Source organism: Lepisma saccharinum, chromosome 3, assembly GCF_977018435.1.
Source record: "Lepisma saccharinum chromosome 3, izLepSacc3.1, whole genome shotgun sequence".
Lineage (NCBI taxonomy): Eukaryota > Metazoa > Arthropoda > Insecta > Zygentoma > Lepismatidae > Lepisma > Lepisma saccharinum.
The window spans coordinates 86,099,611-86,123,512 of NC_139231.1; the positions used below are offsets into that span (position 1 = coordinate 86,099,611).

At 37.6% G+C, this 23,902-nt stretch overlaps 1 protein-coding gene across 1 annotated transcript in view; it reads right to left on the reverse strand.

The window, feature by feature from the left end:
• Positions 1-22,348, reverse strand: part of LOC145985212 (ribosome biogenesis factor Nop53-like) — a 49,669-nt gene extending 27,321 nt beyond the window's left edge. The window contains exons 1-4 of the mRNA XM_083118956.1: positions 22,086-22,348; positions 17,816-18,049; positions 3,204-3,388; positions 1,861-2,016 (exon numbers count right to left, since the gene is read on the reverse strand). Coding sequence (XP_082975082.1) covers positions 1,861-2,016; positions 3,204-3,388; positions 17,816-18,049; positions 22,086-22,225 — 715 coding nt within the window. The 5' untranslated portion in view covers positions 22,226-22,348. The remainder of the gene's footprint in view (positions 1-1,860; positions 2,017-3,203; positions 3,389-17,815; positions 18,050-22,085) is intronic.
• Between the last annotated feature and the right edge of the window lie 1,554 nt (positions 22,349-23,902).

The window sequence follows — 23,902 nt, forward strand, 5'->3', positions numbered from 1 at the left end:
CAACGCCACGGAAAATGGGACGTGGCCACCGTGCGTGAACTAGAGTTTACTGTGCTGCCACATCCTCCATATTCCCCCGATCTCGCTCCTAGCGACTATGCCCTATTCGACGCAATGAAAGAGGTCATGCGGGGTAAGAAGTTCACCACAAATGACGAACTTCATGCAGTTGTCCGCTAGTGGCGCCGGAATACCCCTCCCCAGAATGGTTTGCTACGCAAATACGGAATCTGCCAGAACAATGGCAACAGTGCATAGACATTGGTGGGGAATACCTTTAATATAATCTGTATTCGATTGTTCAATAAATGGTACCTGTGCACACAAAAAAATTGTAGTGCCAATCATTTTTGAACACCCCAAGTAATATGCTGTTAGTACATTCCAATATAATATGGCTTGATGCAGTACTTGGAATAATTTACCTTCTGCATTTGCAAAACAAAGAACTTATTGACCACAATTTTTTCCTCCAATAATAATAATAACAACAGAATAATCAACAGCATGTGGAATCTTGCTCACATATCAAGCAATACAAGGGTTTTCTTCCTCTCAAATTAGGATTATAAGACCATTCCTAGGCATGGAAGGAGTCAAAATAAACAATGTTGTATCATAAATTGCGCTGTGTGTATGCTTTCCCATGTAGTGTTCAAATTTAGAGGGTGATGCCACTCTCCGAACCAATCCCACAACTTGAGCACACATCACACATAACCATTTCCACTTCAAGTGCAAACTTTATGAATAAACAATGAAGGTTTCTTTATTTTAATGATTCTGAATTTTGCAGGTCTCACAACACAGCAAGAGAAACCAGCATAGACTTCTTATTAACCTCTTGGTGCCCAAGTATCTCGATCGAGATACTTTCCTGTAACCCCCAGGTGCGCAAGTATCTCGATCGAGATAAATTCTTATGCTCGTAGTTTTTTACATTATAATGTCCCTATTTTTGGCAGGAATTGAGATTTTCTGCTTTCATATTATTGTTAACACATATATTAAACAATAATGACTCTTGCACATCTTGGTGTCTTGAACAAAAAAGGCTGGAAAATGGCAACTTAATCTCAAAGAAAAAAGAATTCCGACAAACAAAGGTGGGATTTGTTGTTCTAAAGCAATGCGTTTCTTCCACCACTGGAAACTCGATGGGTGAAAAGTTTGCTTGTTGGTACTTTCCCCATGTTGGCACAAGGGTGGGGGAAAGAGGGGTTGAGGAAAACTTCATTGTAACAAAGTAAAGATTTAGGCACACATGAAAACAGGTCTTTGTTGTCGAGCACAAGTGTTTCTCAAGTGGCTGCAATGTGACCTGCATTGTCTAAAAATAGACTGGTGATGCACATGCAAGAAAGTGCAATATTTGGCATGCTTTAGTCACTCCAGTCTAGTTCATCAGAGCGGTCACATCCATCAGCGAGGCTCGCGAAGTGTGCACGTCCCTGATGTTGTTTTTTGTGGTGTGGTGTTCTATTGTTCATATGATAATAGTGCAATTATTTTATTGTTCCTAACACTCCAGCGATTATTTCCATGTGTATTTTGACAATGTCCTGAACTTTCTGGTTGGGTTGGAAGGGGGAGCCAAAACCCCATTTTTTTAAAAAAAAATCTTGAATTTTCCGGTTCCTCCCCTCCAGTTTCTCCATATATACACCGAATGCGTATACATTTTATATAGTCCGAATCTATGGTTCATTCCACATATAACTATGTATGATTTGTCTGTCTATGGCAATTAGGCTCCGATCTAGTCATTTTTATAAAACTCTGCATTTTGCTCAAAATTCGCCTGGGCACCCAGGGCTTACCTGGCAAAAGAGGGTTGGGTACCAAAAGGTTAAGTCTTACCTGGATGAGGGGGCTCAACAGCAGGCACAGCTGATGGCTTCTGAGACAAAGTTTTTGGTTTTCTCATAACTTTCTTTCCAACTTGCGCCATTAAGTGTGTTTTAACATCATCTTGTAGCCAGTCGTTATTCAAGCCTTCCAAAACACAGTCAGATTCTGTAAATAGGACAATGGAAAGTAGTACATCGAAATCATAGACAACCACTCTGAATTATATTAATAACATTTATTAATGTTGTTCCTTTCTAAAATGTAAGCTCTATAATAATAAACAATATATATTTAAGTAATGAGCATGGTATGAAAACTAAGTACAACAAAGAGAAATAAAAGAATTACAGAATTAAATATATGAATATAAAATAACATAGTAGACAATACCATCTTACACTTCATTATGTTTCATAATGTAATTTTCCATCAGTTCTGACACTAAACATCCAACCCATATTAATTGTATATATATATGTAGCCAGGTAGCTGCTTGTATATAAAGTAGCTGCTTGTATATCCCTGCTGAGGGATTAAGCACGTGTTACGATATTTGCATGTAGGACTGGGTTCATTATGCAAGGCACCACAATACTTCTGTATATGTATTATGAAAGTAAGTTTTTTAATTATCCTGAAACATCCATTAACATGTGTTTCATATTTTATGACATCAAACTTTAAATTTGAAATAATAAGCACAAACATATGGAAGTTTGTTTAAAGTCCATTATATGTTCAGATAGGCTACCAGAACGTGAACTTACAGTTTTAAAATGTAATTGGAACAAGTATCCAATATGTCTCCACAAAGGATGAAACCTGGTACCCATTGATTGATTACAAGACAACATTACCACTATACCTTTGGGTAGACACATGCACCCTAATAACAAATTAGTAACTAGAAACAATGGTGAATATGTATTTCTTTGCTACTACACCATGTAAAATTATTTAACTAGTTGCAAAATATTGTGTTATGAACCTCTAAACTCAAATGAAACTGGAAGAGAAATAGTTTAGCCGCAACTGGCAAACAGTCAAAATGTCTGTTATTTTCCCCAGAAACTGGCTTTTCATTGAAAAAAATAATAATAGCTTTTTCAAAGTCTATATATATTTATGCACATACATATATATATCAGGGCTTACACTCATTTTGGCAATTTCCTTTACTTTTCCAGGAATTACAGGCCATTAAAATCTATGAGGTGAACCTAATTAATTAAGGAAGTGTATAAACAACTCAAAAGATTCACAAAATGTTTGATATTTAATACAGAATTGGTAAAATCAGTTAATTATCCAAAACAAAATCAAGGATAGTAGCAAATATAAAGTTCACTTACCAGTTTTATTCCATAGGTCACTTGGATCTATTAAAACTTTCTTCTTCTCCAACAGTCTTTTCCGTCTCAATGCAGCTCTTACACGTTGATTATATGCATTTATTTCTTTAAGCTGGAATTTTCCAGCAAACCTGGCTCCCTTCGTAGCCTTCTTTTTCCTCTCCTCTGCAGTTTTCAATGTTTTCCTTACAAGATGGCAATCAAATAATGTCAAAATTAATTTGAATGAAAATAAAAACACTATCACATAATATTTATGTAAATTCCAGTGTATATATTAACAATACAAACTATGATAAAAAAATGATACCATCATTTCAAATGAATACACTAAAAGTCAAAATCAATACATACATTGTAAATACTGATATTTGAACAGCCAAGTGATTCCAAATTACTGAAGTGGACTATTAGCGTAATTTACCATGAAATCTACAAAATATTGATAAAAATATCTATATTCATTCCTCTCATTTGTCATCACACACTGCTACAGCATAAGTTAAGGAACCTCACAATGGGACAGTGGTAATGCATTTTTTGTAATAAAGGAATCCTGGGCTCAGTCCCCAATGAAGGTCCAATGTACAGTGGTTCAGATCCCACCTTAAACTATAGATCCAGTCGCTAATAAATAATGAGCATTAATTGGACTTGAACAAACATAAGTTATAATAGCTGAAATACTTTTGTTAGGAAGGTATAAATTCCACTAACACATTATTTATCTTAGTTAATTATTAAATGATTATTATTATTAAATGATATTTAGAAATTGACATTACTTGACACAGATAGAACAAACATATTGTGTAGGATCAATTTATGATTTTCTGTAGATAGTTTAATTATTATTTCTCTTGTTAGAAATAATTCTACAAAGCAAGCTTTGCGTACATACAAGAAAAATTATTAGTTCAATTATTACTAGCAAAAAGCTCAATAGATTGTAATCCATCTATTATAGTGCAACATACTTAATGCAGTTTGCCTCGTGATACAAAGTTACATATTGCAGTATGACATGGGACCCCTTGTGGTTGCACTTAAGATCGAGGGCAAATTCCTCTTTCCATTGGACTTGTGGAACGTGTGTTGAAAAAGTGAAAGAAGTTTGCCCTTGCATGTTATGAGCTGAATTGATGTCATAAACATGCAACTAAATGTATGAATACGACAGCAGGAAACTTCTTACGTCACATGCCGGCAACATATTTGTTAAAACACTAAAATAAAACACAAACAGCACGATGAAAAACACTTAGGAGTTCTTCCAAGCTTTCGACTCCTTCACGGTGCCATCTTCAGGGCTGGTTGAGGGAAGACAGAGTGGACGTGGTTGTAGTTCCATTGACGTTACTTGATGTGTCTCCCGGCAGATGTCGTTGCAGTCTTGTAGTGTTGGTAAGTCTTTGTATGTTTGGATTGTTGGTTGGGGGAGATGGATTTTTAAGTTTTACTGTGTTGTACCAAGATGAATAAAAATTTCCACATAAATTACATTGAGGTTATTTGTGTTTTTGATCATGTGTACTCATTCCTTAACATCCCGGATATTTTCCCTTTCGCCTGTGCAAGGAAGTAAACGCAATCCTGAAGAAGTTGGTGGTTGGTTTCTATAATATGCTTGGATAAACCAGAGGAACTTTCTTTCCTACGTATGTATCCTATGTGGTCGGCGAATCGATCTTTGATGGGTCTTTTGAATTGTCCTATGTATTTTCGGTTGCATTCGCATTTGATGCTGTAGATGCCCGAGTTGATTAACCTTTTGCCGCCCAAGGCCTTTTTCACATGTAAGCCTCTCTGTCCCGAGCCGATTTTGAGCAAAATGCAGAGTTTCAATTAAATGAGTGTAGATCGGAGGCTAATTGCCCTAGAGAGATGAGTGATATACCGTTGTACGCGGAATGAACCAAAGATTTAGACTATATGAAATTTTTGCAAATTCGGCGTATATGTGGCGGGAGGAGGGGGCTAACTCTCAAAATTCCAAAATTTCGGGGAAAAAAATTTTGTTCCCCCACCCTCCCCTCAAGCAAAAAGTACATGACAGTGTTGACATGCACGTGGAAATGATCGCTAACATGTAAGGAACACAAAAATATTTGCATTATTATCATATGACCAATGTAACTTGAGTTATACCCCAAAAAGGAATTGTCGGCACGCCACTGATTCAAGCTTCAAAAATGCAGCGGTACCTTGAAATGACTTTAGCTCAGAGACTATTTGCCCTGGAGATATGAACGATATACCGTTGTACGCAGAATGAATCACAGATTCAGAAGATATATAATTTATGCACATTCGGCGTATATATGGAGGGGGAAAGGGGGTAAATCCCCTGAAAATACTTCTTTTAAAAAAATGGGGTTTCTCCCCCCCCCCGCCCCCTATGAAAAAAAGGATATGAAAAGTTCAAAATGCACATAGAAATTATCGCTGACATGTAAGGAACACAAAAATATTTGCATTATTATCATATGACCAATGTAACTTGAGTTGTACCCCAAAAGGAATGGTCGCCACGCCACTGATTCAAGCTTCAAAATGCAGAGTTACATTGAAATGACTATAGCTCAGAAACTAAATGCCCTAGAGATATGAAAGATATACCGTTGTACGCAGAATGAATCACAGATTCAGACGATATATAATTTATGCACATTCGGCGTACATATGGAGGGGGAAAGGGGGGAAATCCCCAAAAATTATTTTAAAAAATTGTCACTTCACCCAAAAAATTTCCTCGCACTTGGGCACAAAACGACACCTACGCACAACATTCACAGACGAAAAGCTACAACGTAGTGAAAAATGAGCGCCAATTCTTGCAGCTGCTTGAAATTCTATTTTTAGACAATGCTGGGTAACCCCTGTTGCCACTTGTGGACACTTGTGCTAAAAAAAACAAAGGTTTCCTTCAGCGCGCTTCGAAATTCCATTCTCACAACGCAGATTCAACAACCTGTCTTCCCCCTCCCCCACCCCCTGCTTGCGCCCTCACGGAAAACTTTCATTTTGACATCGGATACTGATAAACAAGCTTCCTTCGAATGCACTTAGCAGGAGGGAGTGAAAAGCATTGCTTTAGAACAACAAATCCGGTCTTCCTTTGTCGGCAAAAATTTGACGTTGAAAAGAGCCGCAAAAGAGAAGTACCTTTTCCTGCCTTTTCCCCTCCATTTTCATGAAGACAAAAAAAATATGCAAAAAACCATTTCTGTTAAATACATGTGTTAGGAACAATATAAAAAAATAAAATCGAAATTCTAGCCAAAAATAGAAAAGTTATAACGTAAAAACTACGACCTTGACACAGCATCTCGATCGAGATGCTCGGGACAGTGAGGGTTACATTTGGGTATCTCGTTCGAGACGCTTGGGCAGCAAAAGGTTAAGGGATCTTTGTCATACGTTTTGAAGCCTGCTAGGTTTTGTCCTATGGATTTGCTGGGTTTATATGCTATTCTGTAATTCCGTTTTTCCAGGATGCGTCGGAGTTTGGTGGATAGGTCTGGTACAAATGGTATCCCTAGCCATAGCCAGGGATCCTCTTCTTCATTTGCGGGATGGTCGTTTCTGGCTTTTTTCCTGTTTTTTCTCGTTTCCTTCACTTTTAGCAGGTTCTGGTCTATTACACTGGGGCTGTAGCCGTTTATGTTCATACATAAACATTCCGACCACCCACCAGGCCAAAAAGACAACATTTGGAACAACTTCGTCAGAAGAGCCTTGCACTTTAGTTCCAACAACCAAGTGCTACAAGAAGAATTGGACATTCTACAAAAACAGGCCTCCCTCAATTCGTTACAAAACTTCTCTTTCAATTCTTTTTCACTATTGACATTGTGCAACAATGTCTTAAACTGGCGAATTATTTTACCACCAGTTACAGCCTTCATTCTCTTTCTCCTGAGAAGTCCCTGTATCAGGTCTTCCATGCGCTGAGCACATAACTTTGGAAACTGAGTCATTTGCTTCGGAACTAAAGAATTGGAGGCTCTCACCAACCTGAACTTAAGGGGACTACGTTCCACAATCTTCTCTGTTGTTGGTTGCAAAAAAATTCTGAAGCTAGTAAAAACATAAGCTTCTCCTTTTCATTCACCTCTTTAGCTTCCAAAGTAGCTTTCACACCAATTCCAATATCAATCTTTGTAAAAGGAATCAAGTTGTCAGAATTCCTGACATCAATTTGCATTAATTTAAAACTATTCTTTGCATTGTTCAAGATGTCACTTTTTATGAATCTCCCCATTACATCTCTAACAACACTTTCTAGGGAGTCATGAAGAAATGGGAACATAAGTTCGGGGGTTTGGAACATTGTCAAAAAAGGCTCAAATGAGCTAGCTAGAGTCATGAAGAAATTGAGCCTTGCAAGCATAAAATGATCATTAAGCCCTGTCATAATTTTTGACAAACAGTATGATCCCTTGAAACGCTTACTCTGGTGAAAATACTTTTTCAAGTCAGAGAAAATGGCTATAGCTCTTTCAGCAACAGCTACATTTTCAACCCACCGAGTAGCACAGAATTTTCGAAGCAGATCAGTCTTGCCAGTAATTTTTGTGTAATCTGCATGCTGAGCTGGAGAATCTTTAAAGAAATAATAGACGCATCTAAGAAATTCACGGACACTCCACCCAGATTTCTTGTCACCATGCTGAAAGGCACCATGTATTACATGAAGACCACAGCTACCAACTGATATTAGCTTTGGATCTTCATCATCTGAAACCAGATGTTTAGACAATTGATGGAGAAAAGCCCAATTTACCAGGTGTATAAGCTTAAATCTGCTGTTTTGTAGTCAGAAAAACACATGGTTTGTTCATAGAAAGCAACAAGAAATTTATTCAAAGTACTTGCCCTCGCGAGCTACACATTTTGCCCATCTCTCGGGCAATTTGTGGATACCACGCCAAAAAAAATTCTTCTCTTTCGAGGCAAACCACTCATCAAGCCATTTTCGGACGTCTGCATACGAATCGAAGTGCTGCTCAGCGAGGGCGTGGCCCATCGACGAAAACAGATGGTAGTCGGAAGGGGCCAGGTCTGGTGAATAGGCGGGATGGGGTAGCACCTCGCAGTTGCGTGTCTCCAAGTAGTTTTGGACCAGTCTTGACGTGTGTGATGGGGCGTTGTCGTGGAGGAAAATCAGCTTGTCATGTCTTTCTTGATACAGAGCACGGTGCAATTTGATCAGTTGTTGGTGGTAGCGGTGGGCAGTGACAGTTTCACCAGGTTTCAACAGCTCAAAGTAGACGATGCCCTGTTGATCCCACCAAACACACAGCATCGTCTTCCGGCCGAAGCGATTTGGTCTCGAGGAAGATGTTGATGGTTGGCCGGGATCAACCCACGATTTCTTGCGTTTAGGATTCTCGAAATATATCCACTTTTCATCACCAGTCACAATCCGATGCAGGAAAGACTTTCTTTTTTGTCTGGCAAGCAAGATTTCGCATGTGTTTTGCCGTCTCTCCAGCTGCCGATCGGTCAATTCATGCGGCACCCATTTTCCGATCTTTTGAACCTTTCCCATGGCACGTAGACGCATGGAAATGGCTGCTTGAGTAACACCCAATTGCTCGGCAAGCATCTTTTGCGTTTGGGTATCGTCCTCGTCCAAAAGAGCCTGCAATTGATGGTCCTCAACCTTCCTGGGCCGATTTTCACGCTTCTTGTCGCTCAGGTCAAAATTGCCGTCTTTGAACCGACGAAACCAATCCCTGCACGTTGTTTCCGATACAGCACTGTCACCATAGGCCTCCACAAGCATTCGATGCGATTCGACAGCCGATTTCTTCAAATGGAAGCAGAAAAGCAGAGCTTCCCGCATATGCTCTTTTTCTGGCACAAAACTAGACATGCTTACCACAGGAACACTGTCTGTTGTTGTCTGCACCTGCTAACGATGTGCACTGATTTGTGTTGGCAGATGTCCAACTCATAAAAACACCAGGTATGGCGTGCTCATGGTAGCTTCATACGCTCACTAACGCCATCTATGAGCAAACAGCAGATTTAAGCTTATACACCTGGTACATTTGGTCCATCCATTGACACTTGAACCATTTTTTGAACAGGCAGAGATAGCAAAGCATCTAGAAACTTCCCGAGAAGGTCTGTTGCATGATCCAAAAATACTGAGGTGAGGTACCGGGTGGACACTTTATTATCAACTATATTCCAGTACATCAAAACAATGTCCATCTGTTCATGAAACACATGTCGCTTCGAAGCCAACACTCGGTAATCAATGCAACCTTTCGAACAGAAGAGACTCTGCAAGGTGCACGTGTCGCTTAAGTGCCTCTCGGACTGTGCTGTTTTCTCAATACCATGCATCGTGTTGCTTCAGTTTGTTGTTCGCGCATGCTTCATTCCAATGAGCTGTATTTAGACTCTAGAAGAGAGCCCAACCGGCATTATGTTTGAACCTCTAATTTGTTGATATAATAAAGTATCGATATGTACAATGTTTTAAGATTTAAACACAACGTTCATTTCGCTATATCAAGTTTTTTGCTGCAGTTATTATCGGCTGTATTTTGCCTTCAACATCGTGAAAAGAGGCCGTGTATTGGCCATTTACCTGACTGCTTTTATTTGAAAAAGTCAGCTTATGGAGGCACTTTAGTCCAAAATATATTAGTCAACATGGTAAAGTACTCTAGTGCACATACCGTGTCCTCGTATCAACTATACTGAGCACCAAAATGTTCTGCTGAAACTGGATGATAACTATCAATCCCAATATCATATTTGAGTTGTCAGTTTTCGTTTTTTAAGTCCATTTTATGCACAAATAGACTAATCAGAACTGGATCTGCCTGGTGCCTCCCCGGTTATCGAACCCGGGATCACTTAATTACAAGGAGACGACATTACCACTTTGACTTCCATATTCTTATATTTGTCAACAATCCTACACATGTAATCAAACTATTATTGCTCTTATGATTATGCTAGAATTTATTTATCAATATTTAATTTCATAGGTACATGTTAATTCATGCATAAAATCTTAAATACTATAAAGATTTACGAGGAAAATTCTTCGGCTAAGGGCATTGACTTTAAAAAAAAACCATGCCATGGTTTCACGGAGGTTGAGAACTATTTCTCTAGTGTTTAGGTATTCACTTTATTCAAGCTGAAAAATCTAGCGTATACAGTTTGAGGTCAGTGCATATTATTTCTCAGTTTTCTCGTGCACAACATGCCTCTCCCAAGTTTCAATAACTTGCACAAATTTTACAACGCAATTTACATGTAACAATGTCTCTTGTTACTTTATTTTCGGGTGACTAATAAACTGATTAATGCAATTATATCGGTACCATCATTCAAACTGAGAAAAGAAACCAGTGTCGCTTGCTGCATGCATCTTGTCTCTTCGGTGTGAAACACTCATGTCGCATGTTTCTTCGGTGTGAATTCTCCCTAAGTTAGGATTTTCACCGCCCATGTATCACCACGAGTATAAAGCCAGCGCAGCGAGGTCCGGAGCTCAGTTGGCTCCCTGATGTCAACGAGCAAACATCAAGGGTAAACTGGCCTCCCAGCCTGAAGACTAGAAGCCATCCCAGAAGGAAAGAGGAAGAAGAAAGAAGAAGAGCCTAGCAGCAACCTATCCACCTGGTCCAATCGCTTCGGCTGATAGGTACTCAGGTTCTACCTGCCCTGCTTGACTGGGAGTACCAGGACCTTTCCTTCCTAACCTGCCATCCCTGCATAGGAGACACCGGTTGGCTTGCCAATTCTGGCGCTGGTGCCTCACTGCAAGGAATAAATTGGATGTTCCCTGTCCCCCTTATCTCTTCGAGACCAAAGGTGGTACAGGTGCAGGTAAAAGCACGTGTGTGGTACAAGTAAATGCACGTAGGTCAAGACACGTGTGCTAACAGACATTCTTTTAAGATTATAATAAACCAATATATATATGTATAAAGCTGGTGCAACCTTTCATTATCCCAGTAAGCCCTGAGTCTGTGTTCAATGACTGGTAAGAAGTTAGCACTTATGGGTAGACTTTTGCCGTCCCCCTAATTTTTAGAGTGTGGTAATTGTGTGAAGGGGGTACGGACATTGCAAGACACTTGAAAAGAACACCTATGCCCAGGCTGGAAACTCTGACTTCTTGCAATCTGAAGTCTTGGGTTTTTATGCAAGGTCTCAAAGCAGCAAACGGAATTGCCTATCTTCTTTGATTATAGAAGATGCTATTTGGAGAATGATGAGGAATTGTCATTTTTAAAATTACACACTAGGGATGAGATTTGGCATTTCCAAATTATCCACTTAAGGGGTTAAAGAATGCTAATGCTGCAATTTTGTTATAAGGTATTAATGTTTTTCACCATTCTTGCACATGTAAATTATGCTGATACTAGTTGTCTGTAACAAGGAACATAATACGAGGGACGATCAGAAAGAAAAGGTTACAAAAGCCATTAATTTCAGTGTAGTTGTATCATGTATATCTTATTGCATGTGTAGGCATGTTCCATTCTGACCAGAAGTAATTGTGAAATGATTGTTCAAAATGAACATACATTTGGGAAATTGGTGAAGGGTGGAAGTGAAGGTTATGATTCCCTTTTTCGCAAATCAAAAATGTCTTTGTTGCCCATATTCATAACAAACTGGTGGAAGTTTATGGTGAAGGTGTGACGTCAAGGAAGCATGTAGCAAAATATTCATTCATAGTGATCCCATCAGCCAGAGGTTCTGGTTACTGCTTGCGCATCTTGCTGCTGGAATATCTTGAATATGGAGGCATTGCTAATGCCGATGCCTTCTGGCAGACACTTCAGCATTTACAGACCATCAGAAGGAAACACTGGCTATTCCATATCAACAGTTACAGGAGTTCAAAGTTTTCAGGATTTGGTTATGTATGTCGCTCCTGACTCTTCACTGCAGGTGTGTAATAATCTAATAAAATAGTAATATTACAGAACGCTGCCTTCGTAGTTCCATGAATTTTTTTTCTGTAAGCCAACCCATGTGTGCAGATTCAAAAAATGCCCGAAGACTAATGTGTTTTTCCAACTGTTACAAAGAATAGTTTTACACAAATGAAACCTGCATCTTGCTGCAAAATACATCAAACTGCATAAATTAATATTTTTAGCCAAAGGCGGTCCTTTCAACTTGTCTGTATTTACATTTCATTAATCCTTAATCCTCAAAGTAGGTTCCAATATATTACGGCAAAAAAACTTGTGAGGATTTTGATGGCTTGTGTATAAAATTTATGCTAATTTAGTATAACTGTCAACAGAGAGTGGCAATGATTATATTTATTAGTCATAATAGTAAATCGCCAGCTTAATATAGGCCTATGTAATTTCTTAATAAAGATTAAACGTTTGTATTGGTGTACTGAGCTCTGATATTTCGTTCTACTTCATTTCAATATTACAAGTGTTGTGCATTTTACATAGCAAAATTAATCTCGAGTTATAATGACAGTCGTGATCGCATTGTAAGAATCTACAATGCAATCTTCATTAGTATACACCTCTATGATGTTCCTTCATTTCAGAAATCATTGAATTCAGGTTGGGCCCACCTTGGCGAACCCTGTTTATGACTATAACAGAAAACTACTACTTATGGTGCAACAGTCCACTGATGAACCTTGGCCTCCTCTGTGATTTGTCTTCATCTACCTCTTGCCACAACTTTCCAATTTTTATACTGGAGCTTCCGAACATCCTTATCCACTCCATCCACCCATCTTAATTTAGGCCTTCCTCGCTTTCCCTGTCCACCTGGGCTATCCAATATCACTCTCTTTGCAGGGTCACTGTCACTCATGCGAATCACATGACCTGCCGATCTTAACCTTGCCGCTTTTATTACACCCATAACCATACACCCACGTCTCCGGAAGAAGTGCAATACATCCTAAATTCCATGCCTCAAAATCCCGCAAATGGTCCTGATGAAATCCCTTCTATTTTCCTAAAAAAACATTGCTTCTTCTCTCACTATTCCCTTCTCTATTTTATTAACCTTTTGGGTCCCAAGTATCTCGATCGAGATACCCAAATGTAAGCCTCACGGTCCCAAGTATCTCGATCGAGATACCCTGTGTCAAGGTCGTAGTTTTACGTTATAACTTTTCTATTTTTGGCTAGAATTTCGATTTTTTTTATATATATTGTTCCTAACACATGTATTTAACAGAAATGTTTTTTTGCATTTTTTTTGTCTTCATGAAAATGGAGGGGAAAGGGACTTCTCTTTTCAAGGTCAAATTTTTGCCACCAAAGGAAGACCTTTTCTCCCTTCCCCCTCCATATATATATGCCAAACTTGCATAAATTTTGCATTTTGTGCATTTTTTAGGGGGGAACACCATTTTTTTAAGAAAAGTATTTTTGAGGGGATTTCCCCCCTTTCCCCCTCCATATGTACGCCGAATGTGCATAAATTATATATCATCTGAATCTGTGATTCATTCTGCGTACAATGGTATATCTTTCATATCTCTAGGGCATTTAGTTTCTGAGCTATAGTCATTTCAAGGTACAGCTGCAATTTGAAGCTTGGATCAGTGGCGTGCCGACCATTCCTTTTGGGGGTACAACTCAAGTTACATTGGTCATATGACAATGATGCATTATTTTTCTGTTTCTTACATGCCAGCGATAATTTCTATGTGCATTTTGAACTTTTCATTTTCTTTTTTTCGGGGCGGGGGGGGGGGGGGGGGGGCGGGGGAGACGAAACCCCATTTTTTAAAAGAAAAAGTATTTTCAGGGGATTTCCCCCTCCATATATACGCCGAATGTGCATAAATTATATATCGTCTGAATCTGTGATTCATTCTGCGTAGAATGGTATATCTTTCATATCTCTAGGGCATTTAGTTTCTGAGCTATAGTCATTTCAAGGTACCGCTGCATTTTGAAGCTTGAACCATTCCTTTTGGGGGTACAACTCAAGTTACATTGGTCATATGATAATAATGCAAATATTTTTGTGTTCCTTACATGTCAGCGATCATTTCCATATGCATGTCGACACTGTCATGTACTTTTTTCTGGAGGGGAGGGTGGGGGAACCAAATTTTTTTCCCCGAAATTTTGGAATTTTGAGAGTTAGCCCCCTCCCCCCCCCCGCCACATATATGCCAAATTTGCATAAATTTCATATAGTCTGAATCTCTGGTTCATTCCGCGTACAACGGTATATCACTCATCTCTCTCGGGCAATTAGTCTCCGATCTACACTCATTTAATTGAAACTATGCATTTTGCTCAAAATCGGCTCGGGACCGATAGGCTTACTTGTGAAAATGGCCTCGGGACTCAAAAGGTTAAACATATGCTCCAATTTCATGGAAAAATGCTAACATGGTACCATTATATAAATCTGGAGACAAGCGTGCTGTTTCTTCTTATAGGCCTATTTCCCTTCTTTCACCACTTTCTATCGCCTGTGAAAAGATAATAAAGGATCGACTCTACAAATTTGCCTCTCCATTTATAAATACAGCACAGCACTGCTTCTTACTAGGCAGCTCCTGCTTAACCAACTTGAGCATTTTATTATCTGAGGCTATCTACTCTATACCTGAAAATTCTCAACTGGATGTAATATATCTGGATTTTTCGAAAGCTTTTGACTCTATAAACCACAATTTCCTGCTTCATAAATTATCCCACAGATTCAATATTCATGGAAAATTTCTCTCTCTGCTCAAGCACTACTTCCAAAACAGACAACAAAAAATTTTGTTCTTTCTGGAACCTCTTCTCTTCATCCTGTACCTCGATGATCTTCCAGAATATCTTTCCGATTCATGCAAAAACCTTCTCTTGTTCGCTGATGATTGCAAAATATATAGTAAAATCTCCAATTTCAATGACTTGGCACTTCCGCAAAAGAATTTAGATTCTCTAATCAAGTGGTGTAAATAATGGAACTTAAAACTCAACCCTCAAAAATGTACCATGATGACCTTCTCCTTAAAGAAAAACGCATTAAATACAAAATACAACATAAAAAATAATTGTGTTCAAAGAGTTGCTGCACTAAAGGACCTGGGCGTCATATTCGATGAGAAACTTTCCTTTTCTGAGTACATCTCTGCAGTCACAAAGGGTTCAATGTGTTTACAAATCTGTTGTCACCAAAAATTGAATACTGCTCTCCGATCTGGTCTATGACATGCCCCTCAAATTCAGATAGACTAAATTCCATCATAAATTTCTTCCTGGCCATTGTTCGTCACCAAATTCCGTCCAAAAAACACTTGCAAAAGTCCATCCTCCTGCAAATGTTATATATCCAAACTCCTCAAGAGAGACATAGACTGGCAGACCATATATTCCTACATAAAATAGTAAATGGCAACATCAGAAGTGACCGCCTCCTTCAGGAAAGTCACTTTCGCGTGACTGCCCGCTCAACAAGAAGCACTCAACTTTTTGCTTCTCAGAAGCCAAGATTGTGCCTCATCCAGCGTTCTCTGTTCCATAGACAACCCAGCGAATATAATAATCTAAGAAGCCAAATAGACATTTTTGAAATTCTGGACAGTTTTAGAAGAAAGTTAACTAAAAGTATGCAAGTCTCTCAACCACATGTAACTTTATTCTATGTTATTATTTATTGTTGTTTTATGTTATTACTTATTATTATGTTCTGTTAATTAATTCCAATGTAAAATGGCTAACGCTGTATTTGGAATGGAGGCCGTTGACCCACTGTACCCCCTCGAGAATTAAGTCTATTTTTTTTAATAGACAGACTTCAACTTTTACGTAATATAAAAGCTGTTCCAGCATTAGGAAACCACAAATAACAGAGATATTTGATCGCAAAGTATGACCCATGTAAGCACAAGAAACTCCTATTCCGGACTACTATCACTCATTTTTCTCGTAAAAAATTCCCAAACAGCAGCAAAACTAACACTCCTGGCATAATAAAAACGTGAATTCACTATCGGTACCAAATCTGGCCCTCCTAACCTAACAACCATTTTCAATACGAACGAGAATACATAATTTTTGAAAGTACTAAGAAAAAAACAACTTGAAATCACTATTGTGACCAAACCTGGCCCTCTAACCTAACAACTATTTCCAATGCGAACAAAAATATATAATTTTAAAAAGTACTAACCTTAAAACAATGCACTTTCTGCTACGTGGTTGCAGGGGCGAAATGTGTCAATTGGCAGACGAATCCCACATTTTCATTGATAGCACTTACCACACTAAAAATGCACGCACGCCCTTCCAAAGAAAATCCGGGCAGTACCATGTCACATGATGGTCTCACTTATTGCACAACACTTTAGCAACCTTGTGTTCTGACGTCACGGGAGATAGCTTTTTAATTTTAGGCTATGCCTACGTTCTTAGGTTAGGCTAGCTAGGTTTAGTTCTCTTAGCCTAAATAATAATTTGTCATTGTATTTATGCTAATGCTACCTAACCTAGCCTCATAGGCATTCCTAGTTTACTGAAACATCGTCTGAAGTAAATCTCGCGGTCCCTGACGTAACACCAGGATTGCCAACCTTCAATCTCCGATATTTCCAACATAGCTCAAAGTTACAAAATACAAACAACGTAACATGTTCCTTCATATCAAGTGCAGATGGCAACGATAAAATGACGTCATAAATAGTCCCATCAAAAAAACTCTCATTACTCCACTATAATACATCTCCTAAAGCTAAAAACAACATAAATCGTTTGTATAGAACATAATCTTCATAAATGACAAAAATTATCACCTTATCACGGGGGTACGGAGGGTCGACGGTACCTTTGGAATCTTCTATTAAATAAATAAATAAACTGTTGGTTCTTGACATAAGTCGTAGAGCTCCTTAATAAATAGTTTTCTTCATTCTCCATTCTCACATACTGCTCCCAATATTCTTCGTTAATATCTTTTTTTCAAAGGTCTCTACCAGCTGTTCATCTTTCCTTGAACTGGTCCAAGTTTCCGCAGCATAGGTCAATACAGGTCAGTGTCTTGTAAAGTGTTAACTTAGTTATTCTGAACAATATTGTGCTCTCAAAATGTCTCTGTAGTCCATAGTGTATAAATTTATGCTAATTTATGAAACACAAATGGAGACCAATTAAAAATGCTAATATTGCACATTACCAAGAGTTTTCTTAATTTATTATAACTGTCAACAGAGAGTGGCAATGATTATATTTATGACTATTACAGAAAACTAACTGCATGAATTTTCATGCTACAACATATATTTAGAATATTTGCATACATTTATAGACAGGGTGGGCCAATAGTTTGGAACCACCCCTTTAGAAGACAAGACGGGTTGATATCAACAAATACAATGCCACAAACCATGATGTGAGAGGGGTAAAGGCATCCAGGCCATGCTACCAAGACAGCCACCACCTTGATTTCAACATCATTTTCTTAAATGGAAAGGTGGTCATTTAACATATCAAAATGGACTGCAAAAATGTGTTATTTGGCTTCAAAACCATATACACAAGTATTGAACAAATAGTAGTCCTGGGTTATCTTGGGAAGAAAAAGAAAACTGAAGTTTGCAGGAATATTCACTCAAGATGAAAACTTACCTATTTTTTACTGGATCTGGAACTGCAGACCGAACATTAAGTATCCGAAAACACTTCAATGGTTTTAATTCTTTTCTCTTCTTCCTTTGAATAGGTTTTTGCTGAGATGTTCCATCTTCCAACACCAACTCTCCTGCTGTTGACTTTTGGTGAGGAGTCTTGTCTTTCTTCGCATCCTCTCCACCCAAGTCCACAAGGAAGAGCTCATTGTCTTCTTTCTTGGTAAATGGTCCCCTAGAATATGGTGAAAAGTCACAATTATTTACTGGTATACTGATACTGTAAAGCCAAAATAAACTTATTACACTGACAACCGAAGTACAATAACATTTCAAAATTATAAGCTCTGTTCAACTACATTCTGGAAATACATTATTATTTGTGTTAAAAAATCTATTTAGAATTGTTTGAGAAAAATAACATGATAAAACCCACTGTGACTTGTACTATATTTATTATTTGGAATATTATAAGCTCTGCTAAGCCTTTATCTCTTTTACAAGATTTCTCAAACAGTTGCCAATCACTGAACTTCACAAGTATTTAAAGCAATATTTTACATTTTATTTCTGAAAAAAAAAAGAAGTTAATCAACATGGTATGATAATGTAGTACAATTGTCACTAACACTTAGAGAATTGTTGGGAATGTTAGGTTTTGTCACATTAGAATTTGCTAGGTTTTTTTTTTTTGAGTGTGCGTACAACCAGTTTTTTATAAATAAACAACTGGTGACAATAGTCCAACATAGGTTTTACACTTATGCAGGCCATATTTTGGGATCGAACATCTCCCGTTAGTTGCAGTTTCTGTGTCCTTGAAACAAATTTTATGTTACATAAAACATCAAAATGTATTAATTAAAAAAAATGATGTAATTTTCAAAGAGGATACAGTCGGTCAAGGGTCCCTGTTTAATTATTATATACAATCATGTGCTTTATGGGTTCAAAACAAGTTAAATTTATACACTATGCTAAAACCTATCGAGCTGAAATGGCTAAAAAACAGAACCAAAACAGGGAAACTTTCTGCCCCACCCGGCCTCATAAGCAAAGACAGGCCCTCACTGAGTCGGGTGGTGGACAATCCAATTCATAATTATGATGTGAGATTAATCCATGAAAATATTCAAACAAATTTACTACGGCAAGCTAAGTTAGGGATACCACCTTGTAATGGAAATGATATCTTACTATTGCATCTGAACATAAGATCCATTAAAAATAAATGAGATGAACTAGAAATATTAATGGGGGGGAATAAATAACTGCATTTTAAGGATAAACAAACACTGGCTACAGGATGAAGAATTGCAAATATATGTACCTCCAGGTTTTAGGTTAATTACTGGTTATTGCAGATCAAATATGAACAATGGTGGTGTATCACTATATATCAGCGACAACCTAGATACCTAGTCACTGCCAAATTTAAGAACAATTGTTATCTCAGTGTACAGAGCACCTGAAAGTAGTGTAGAATTTTTTATCGAGTTTGTGCTAAATATTATTTAGTACTTAGACAAAAACTTTAACAAACATAAAATAATTATTCTTGGAGACATCAATTTTGACATTCGAAACAGTACTCCTAAGCAAATACATCTAAATATATTCAAATCTATCAACTATTACTGTGCAAACAGGCCAACAAGACTAGACTCTTGTCTAGATAACATCTTAACAAACCTAGATAAATACTGCTATGAGATAGGGATATTCAATACATTTTATTTAACGGACCACAAAGGCTTATGGTTAAAATTGAACAATAATATACCTCTGAATACTATACATAATCAAATTAAATCTGTTAGACTAATTAATGATAACAGGCTGAATATACTAAGAAACAATTAAAAGATGTTGATTGGATTCATTTCATTTTCTCAAGTGCAAATGTAGATGCATTATTTGAGAAATTTATCAGTACCATCTCCAATATAACGACTGCTGTCCTAGAGTCCAAAAAAAGGAGAAACCAATTAAAGCTAAACGTGAACAAAGGCACTTAGGTCAATGGTATAATCCACACTTGAGTAAATTAAAAACCTTGCTTATGATGTATTATAATGGATTCAAAAATGGTAAAGCACATAAGACCAGATATCTCAAATTAAGAAATATTTACAGATCAGAAATTAGAAAATGATAAATTTATTAATAACTTCAATAATAAATGCAAAGCAGCTTGGAATGTCATTAAGGCAGAGGGAAACCCAGAACAAAAGAAAATGTTCCGATTACCCCAAGTGAATTTAATGATTTCTTTGCCAGGGTAGGTAACGAATTAGATACAAAACACAATTCTACGAATCAATTTGATTGTAATGAATATAATAATCTAATCTCATGTCACAAAACATCAGTAACATCTGAACTGACTTCCGGTGGCATGAAACCCAACCTGCTGATATTTTAAAAGCAGCACAAAAACTAAATAATTCAAAATCTGAAGACTTTTATGGAATGTCGAACTTTGTTTTAAAAAGAATCATTGATATTCTACAGTCCCCACTTTGCATTCTCATAAACTGCATGATTTATTGTGGGCACTTTCCTTCCTGCCTCAAGCTCTCAGTCGTCATACCAGTGTATAAAAAAGGTGATAAATCGAACCCCAACAATTACCATCCTATATCACTTGTTCCCATAGTCTCCAAAATTATAGAACACTGTTTATATAATAAACTCGATAGCTATTTCACAAATAATAATTTATATACAAGTGCACAATATGGTTTCCGAGCCCATCTATCCACTGTGTTAGATGCATTTGAATCCAAACTTTCTGTTAAGTGCAACACTTATTGATCTGAGTAAAGCCTTTGACACTGTTTCCCATCAAATATTAATAAAAAAATTACACTTCTATGGCATCAAAGAAATTGAACTTGTTCTAATAAAATCCTACTTGTCAAATAGACAACAAATGGTCACTGTAGACAACATAAAATCAGAATTCTTAAATATAAAAAATGGAGTTACATAAGGCTCTGTCCTTGGCCCATTATTGTTCAATATTTATATAAATGACTTACCTAATATTATTCCTCATAAGACTGTTTTATATGCAGATGATACCACATTCCTTACAGTGGGCAGTGACAAATTTACAGTTGAGAAGCGTGATAAGGAAATAGAGGAAAGGTCGACTTTTTGGTTTGAAACAAATCAACTTACAATTAATGAAAATAAAACAGAGAAAATATTTTTTTACATTTATCGGTTCATAAGTTTGGTAAAACTGCATATCAGCTGACGATAGACAACGTGAGTCAAGATTTGGCCGCCAATTAGCAACGACCAATAAATACTTATAATGTTAAAAATAACGAAAAAAGTAATCCCAAGTTGAAAACTGTTCGGTAACAGTTTCATAGATCGGAGACATTAAAATCGAATATTGTGTGTTTTGCATGGTTCGTACTTACCAATTTTGTATTGCGGAACATAGTCCAAGCTGCCATTATGCTTTTGACACGAAAACAAACACAATTTTTCACATTCTGAGTGCTTTTTTTTATTCCTTTCTTCGCTTCCGGAACACACAATATGGCGGGCACATCTTGACTCATGTTGTGGGTATGCAGTGTTTCAACCTTCTGCACCGAAAAATACCTACTATCGTGTTAGTCACCGGTGGAAATTATACATTATGCACGGGTAGCTGACATATAGCCCCACAAACCATTATGCACGGTAGCTGACCAATAGCCTTACCGAACCATTCATGGATAGCCCCACAAACAATTTCCGATAAGGTTAGGTTAGGTTTGGTTACGTTAGGCAAGCATAGTAAAAAAAAGGGGGGTTGGAACACTGACAGGGGCTTACGTCATCAAACATATGCAGCATTCAGTTGTTGTAGGGCAAGCAAATGAAAGCAATGACAATTTTGCGTCGGTGAGATATTTCTCTTGGAAAATACATGATGAAAGAAAATACCTCGACGAAGGTTGTAAACCTTGGAGAAACTCATTTCCGTAACTAGTTTCTTGTGTAAAATTGAAGAAATGTGTCTCCGATGTATGAAACTGTTGCCAAATGTTCCGCTATGCATATGAGGTAAGTACAAATGAAATTAATTGGAAAATAAACGAGTTAAATGTGTTTTCGCTATATCGAACTAGTACAGTTTCTTCTGTAAAAATGAAGAAATGTGTCTCCGATATAACGAACTGTTACCAAATGGTGGTTAAACCACATGGATAACGTTAAAATGGTATAAATACTATAATCTAGTAAGGAGAAACGCAATTACTCACCCAAGACGTTCTTGAAGCCTTTGGTCGTCTAAGTATTCCTCCACATCATTAATATTTACCAAATGCCAGGACTTTTTATTGTGTCTCGACAATCGCTTTCTCCTTCTACCCTTCAGATCCTGTTGCTCTGATGATACCATACTGGCGAGATTTAAATAACGTATTAAACTTCGTACATGTATTATACTACATGATACGACGTAACATAATTCACTTCGTAAACATGTGTCTGATGAACACGCATGAAGAACCGATGAGGATGATCGAAATAATTTAATCGAATATATCGATTGTTTTAAAATTTCGAGGTAATTGATCTCTATTATCAAAGATCGAATATTCCGAAAACCTGGCAACATGGGGAAGTCTCTCTTAACACAAATAATATATTTACTGTGTATTTATGCTAAGCTAAGGGAAACAAACCTAACAATGTAGGCGTTCCGCATCTGACGAAGTTGGTCTCGCGTTGTGCGATAAAGGAGACCCCATGCGGTGTTACAACATTGTGGGTTGGGTGACCAGTGGCGTGTCCAAGAAGGGGTAATTGTGGATGTCATAAACCCCCTTCTTTGGCCCAGTATTTATAAAAAATAAGAACGTCAAAGTCAGGAAAAGGTAGCAAAATGAGGGCTCACTATTAATAAAGTATGTGTAACCTAACCCCTTTTGAAAATTCTGTGCATTCTACTGTTGGTACTACATGCTTGCATTTCACAATAAATGTTTCCCCATTCCAATTCACTGATGTTATTTTTTTCTTGTTTATACAGTACGACTTCCATTTTTATCACACTTATTTTCTATTATATTTGTTATTCATTATTGTCAGTGGCAGCAACATAGTGGGGGCATAGTTGGTCCCACACTATGCTAAACCTTATCTAACAAGGGAAAGTAAACAGTCCTTGCCCACCCGCCCCTAATTTGGGAACCCAATCTCTGCCATTGATTATTCTTATAAAATGTAAGCAACTTGTATAACATGAAAGTCAACAAACATATATTTCCACATCATTGTACCTGTTGTATTATGTGTGATTTAGTGGATGGAATAAATTAATCAATCAAGCACGCAAGCAGTGCAGCACATAAAACTACACACACTGTACCCTTGTCATGCCAAAATTTATTTCCAAAGCAATTTCTCACAATATTACACAGGAATTTTTAAGGGGGGGGGGCAATTCAGAAATTGAAGGGAAAATAGATAATCCGAAATGTTGTTGTATGTGACCACCAAACCGGTGGCATAGTGACAGCCCTCACAACCCCAGCAATGTCTTCTCTCTGTGCTCCTGAAATTTATGTAATCCCACAAATACAATAGTGTCACTTGTAGAAAAAAATACGAAACAGAAATCTGGTTCCCAGTAACATATCAAAACATGTGGTGACGTCTGAGATAATAAGCAGTGGCGTATTGTTTCAGCCAGAGGGGCCCGGGCAACTTGACATATGTCCCCTCCAAAATGCAGAATTAACTTACTTGCTCGCAGATGGCCATCGATAGGAAAATATCCATCATCTCTTACCTTTATAGCTACGCAGTTTGTTGTAAATGTAGTGTAGTGTGTCAATTGTCTACAGTTATGAATCCAGTAGGAGGATTTATTTGCTGAACCAGTCGATGCCTTATTGCTACACAATAAACTTGTAATCCATGACCTTTATCACTAGTATTAGTTTTACATGTGATATTTAAAATGTACTTCCCACAAATTATTTTCAAGGGGGTGGGGTGCATGCCTTTTCGTGTTAAAATAAGAGCCGAGATAAATTTCCCACATTGTCTACACCTGTTACATTTTACTTCA